This window comes from Mercenaria mercenaria, chromosome 5, assembly GCF_021730395.1.
Source record: "Mercenaria mercenaria strain notata chromosome 5, MADL_Memer_1, whole genome shotgun sequence".
In the NCBI taxonomy this organism is placed as follows: Eukaryota; Metazoa; Mollusca; class Bivalvia; order Venerida; family Veneridae; genus Mercenaria; species Mercenaria mercenaria.
In genome coordinates, this window is record NC_069365.1 from 71,667,514 (window position 1) to 71,671,891 (window position 4,378).

The 4,378-nt window shown below is 33.6% G+C and overlaps 1 protein-coding gene across 1 annotated transcript; it reads right to left on the reverse strand.

Annotated features, from left to right (window-relative positions):
- Positions 1–665: 665 nt before the first annotated feature.
- LOC123557646 (uncharacterized) lies at positions 666–4,043 on the reverse strand. Its single transcript, XM_045349251.2, has 2 exons — positions 3,908–4,043; positions 666–3,512 (listed from the first exon to the last, which is right to left on the reverse strand). The coding sequence occupies exon 2, from the start codon at positions 3,485–3,487 to the stop codon at positions 1,742–1,744; it is 1,746 nt and encodes a 581-aa protein (XP_045205186.2). The 5' UTR covers positions 3,488–3,512; positions 3,908–4,043; the 3' UTR covers positions 666–1,741.
- Positions 4,044–4,378: the final 335 nt, after the last annotated feature.

Genomic DNA, 4,378 nt, shown 5'->3' on the forward strand with positions numbered 1-4,378 from the left:
CGAGAGAATAGCTCTTGAAGACAGAAAATGTTTTAGTTGCAATAATGAAATAGATAATGAAATACACGCATTTCTTATATGCCCATTGTATAATGGCTTGAGATCTCCGTTACTACAGAAAGCAAATGATATTGATACAAGCTTTTCTAATTTTTCAGTTTTTGAGAAGTTCATATTTGTTATATCTGAAAGTAATCTTGTTAAAATATGTGCCAAAACCTGCTTAGACATTTTCATTACACGTCGTAATATACTGTATAAGTTAAATAGTGTTTTATTTGCTGTCTCAGTGATTTTGATTTATCTTTTAAACTCTTACAGCAATGCGCTTCCATGTTTTTAAGTTTTATGAATTGCTTTAAATGTAAATTATGCGTATACTGAATATGCGATTTTATACAGATTGTACATATTGTAAATGTTTCTTATATAGTCTTTCATAACTCATAATGAGTGGTTTTATACATGCATTTTATGTTTTATATTCTATGTGAGACTTTAATGAACTTTCTCCTTCTTCTGTTAAAACCGGAGAATGCCGAACACGTAATAGAACGGAAATTTCCGATTGTCATTACGGGTCTACTATCTTAAACACGCAATATGCGTGCAATAAATAGGATAAACACGATACAATAAGATAACACGGATTCTAAAACACCAATTTATTTCAGGGATGAAGTCACTTCTAGTGACAAAGCAACAAATAGCTTTATGTTGATCTTATTGCTCAACGTTTCGCTTAGCATTTAATATAGTTTTAACGCGATTTAAAAAAATAAATACATTTAGGCACCGGCAGAGGGACTTTGTTTAAAAGAATATGTTCTTTATTATTATGAACATCATATATGCACCAAAAGCTCTGATCCTGATCTTTTATGATGTATTTCCGCTTTTTGAATACAACTTCAGGTAAAACTTCCCAATAATATTGATAAATAATAAATGTATTTGCTTCAGATTGTAACAAGATCTATATATAGTTCTAGCTCAAATCTTTCAGGATGATTTCACTTTTTTTTCTAGGCATTTTTTTTTCAAAGATATGTCCCCATTTCACTGCGCAGCATCGGATTTTCTATCTCACTTTCTCTATTGCTGATCTATCTTATCTGTATGACTTCAAAGTTAGTACATGTATTAACCACAAGAAGGATAAATGCAAAACGTGCATTCCTTTCTTAAAAGCTTGTTAATCCAGAAATGATTTACTTTCAATGTTTCGTTTAAGAGTGCACATAAGAACATAACAAAATGCAATCACTCTGTCAAACAATGTCCGTAAGAAAATAATACCGTATCAACGCTGGGAAATCTATAAAAATATGTATTGAATAAAAGCAAGAAATTATAATACACACGATGTATTGATACAATACAATGACTATACAGTGTAGTATAAATTGAAGCAACACTTCAGATAATATACACAGAATATATTTTAAAAATAAAATACTGACAAAATTTTCAGTGATACCACCACTTAATCAGTCAAAACTGCCTATAAAAACACTGTTTGTGGAGCATAACTCGTATTTGTTTTTTATTTGCAGATGATTTTTATTCACAAATTGAAATATATTGCATTTGTTTAAATAGGAAATGAAACATATTGTCTTGACAGGTGGTCTCAGTTCAAACACAGTTTTAGCACAGATTTGACTGTTGTCTTAATTGTGGAATAGAGCAGAGAGGTTGTCATCAAATATAATGAGGACCCTTTTTATCAGTTGCACATTCACATCATCTGAAAAATTTTCAACACATTTTTCAGTTTAGGGTCAAGATTATATCTACTGTTACTCAGAAACAGTTTGTTTGTTTGACAGCAGAATGAAACAGAACACGGGAATTGAACATGTTCATTCTGCTGTAGAATTTCCTTGATTTTCTTGCATGCTGGTGAAATCATGTGAATGCCACCACTTCTAGTCCAGCTACACACAAGCACTGTACCATCTGTTGTCACTGTGAGTCCTCCAACAGCTTGCAGTGTCTTATCATTGTATGTTGCTAGTATGTTGCCATCAAAGTCAAATTTATAAACTAAAGATCTTTCTCTGGAACCGTCAGAGACAAAGAATGCCATAGAATCATGAGAAAATGCTACACACTCTATGCACGATAAATCTGTTGAAGATATTGTTTTCACAACATGACCATTCATTTGCAAAATTTCAATTTTGTTAAAATACCCAATGATTAGTTTATCATTTTGACAAGCAAGTTTTCGAACGTTGCCATTCACATTTATGACATGACTTTCAGTGAGTGTGTTTTTCTGTGTGATAGACAGAAATTGTATTTTCTGTTTATCTGGAAGTGTAACTGCAATAATATTCTTGGATACAACTGCCACGTCAACCGGTCCCGTACACAGTTCATGTCTTGTAGATAGTTTCCTCTGTTCAATATCAACCATTTTCAAACATTTGTTTGCATAGTCTGCAAGTACTATTTGACTTGGTGAAATAATAGCAGATGCTATAATGAAACAGTCTGCTTTATCTTCATGTGTCTTGATATTGATTTCCCCATCAAACTGCGGCTCCATATCATCCAACGTAAGTTTATTTTGGGTGTTTCTCTTTATGGCTTCTTTTGCCAGCTTCCCAAGCGGAGCCTTAGAAGAAATAATTTGTTTTATTTCAGAAGACGGTTCAAACATAAATGATTGTGTCTGGCCTTTTTGGAACATTTGTTTAATGCTGGTATCGATTGTGATCATCCTCTCTTTCATTTGTTTGGCTGCCGTAAAAAGTTCGTTTGCTTTTTTGGATTGGAGCGTTAGTTTTTCTTCTAATTCTTTGATTTCATTTTGTATTGATATTTTATCATTGTCCAGCTCTGAAAATGTCTTTCCAGTTTTCTTTTTCCAATTGTTCACTTCAGCCATAATCTCGACTTCAGCTTCATCTAGATAAATATTCACTTCTTTCCTAAATGTTTTTATGTCAGCCAAAGCCTTGGAATATGTTGCGTTCATATCTTCTTCCACCAATGGTATGCAAGCCCCTAAATCTTCCAGATTTTGAAGGAATTTTCCCACTGTTTCAACCAGCTTTGTGTGTTCTGGGCCGTTCAAGTAGCTACATGAGATGTCTTGGATTCGTTCTACTTTACAAGCTTTATGTTCTAAGACCATACAATCACCGCATCCTATTGTATCGTGAGAGGAACAGTAGAATTTCACTATTTCATTTGTATGCGATGCACATAACTCGGAGCAAGGTTCTACGCCTACTTCCGGTACCAGAGATTTCGGCATACTTTTGCCTTCTAAGATAACATGATTTCGGCTCACGGATTGTTTTCGGTGAACTCTTAGGCATGCAGAACAGAAGTATTCATTACAGTTCTGACAGTATCCCATGACAACAACCCAATCACCATCACTGCTACACGGCTGACAGAATATTTCCCTTTCTTCGGCAAATGGTTGCCCTCCTGGCGCACCATGTGTCCTACGACCAGATACTTCCATTTTTGCACGCAGCTCAGTATTTGAACTGAAAACAAAATGATAATATGATAAACGTTAACTTGACCTGGTTAAAATTTGTGTATCAGATAACAACTTATTTATAGCAATATCATATGACAACATTAAATCAAGTTGTAACAGGTCTCTTAATATATCCGATAGTGCGATTTATATTTTAATTTAACTTAAATCAAATACGTCACCTGAATTATACAAACAAAACAAATACTTAACATTTATTTTAATAAAGTCAACAAATACAGCCTTAAGATCAGGCGATGTTTATCAACTTTTATTTCTTGATATCACATGACAAAAGTTTATAGGTCTTTCATTGTTTAGATAATACTTTGTATACTCTCACTGCTAAAAAATAACCTTAGAAAATATGTGTTATTAAATTCAATAACAGCAACTTACTGTTTTGGATCAGGTCATCTTAACTTTCTATCATTTTCATTATCCGTACATATAATCCGAGAGTGTATTTTCACAAAAACAAATGTTCTAAAGTTTACTTCCTCGTCTATCTCTGGGCTCTGTAAAATGATTTACACTGAATAAGAATAATATCGTTCTCATCATAAATCTCCAGATATTGTATATCCGCTTGTAACAGGTTTAGATAATGTGTCGAACTACATATAGAGAGTAGGGGCAGGCGGGTGAGGCAAATTTAGAAATATCCGAGGTTGAGAATATCTGATAACTTAAATATTTCGTTCTTAGGTTGATCAAACTCAGACCTTAGACTTTCTGTTGACGTCGGGCATTGTTCTAGTTCTCTGGTGACGAGAATCATGTGGTCCCATTACGGTAGCAAGCGGCCTACTAACGTGCTGTGTAAGAAATGGACTCAACCTTAAAGTTTAAACAAATTTTGTTTTGAAA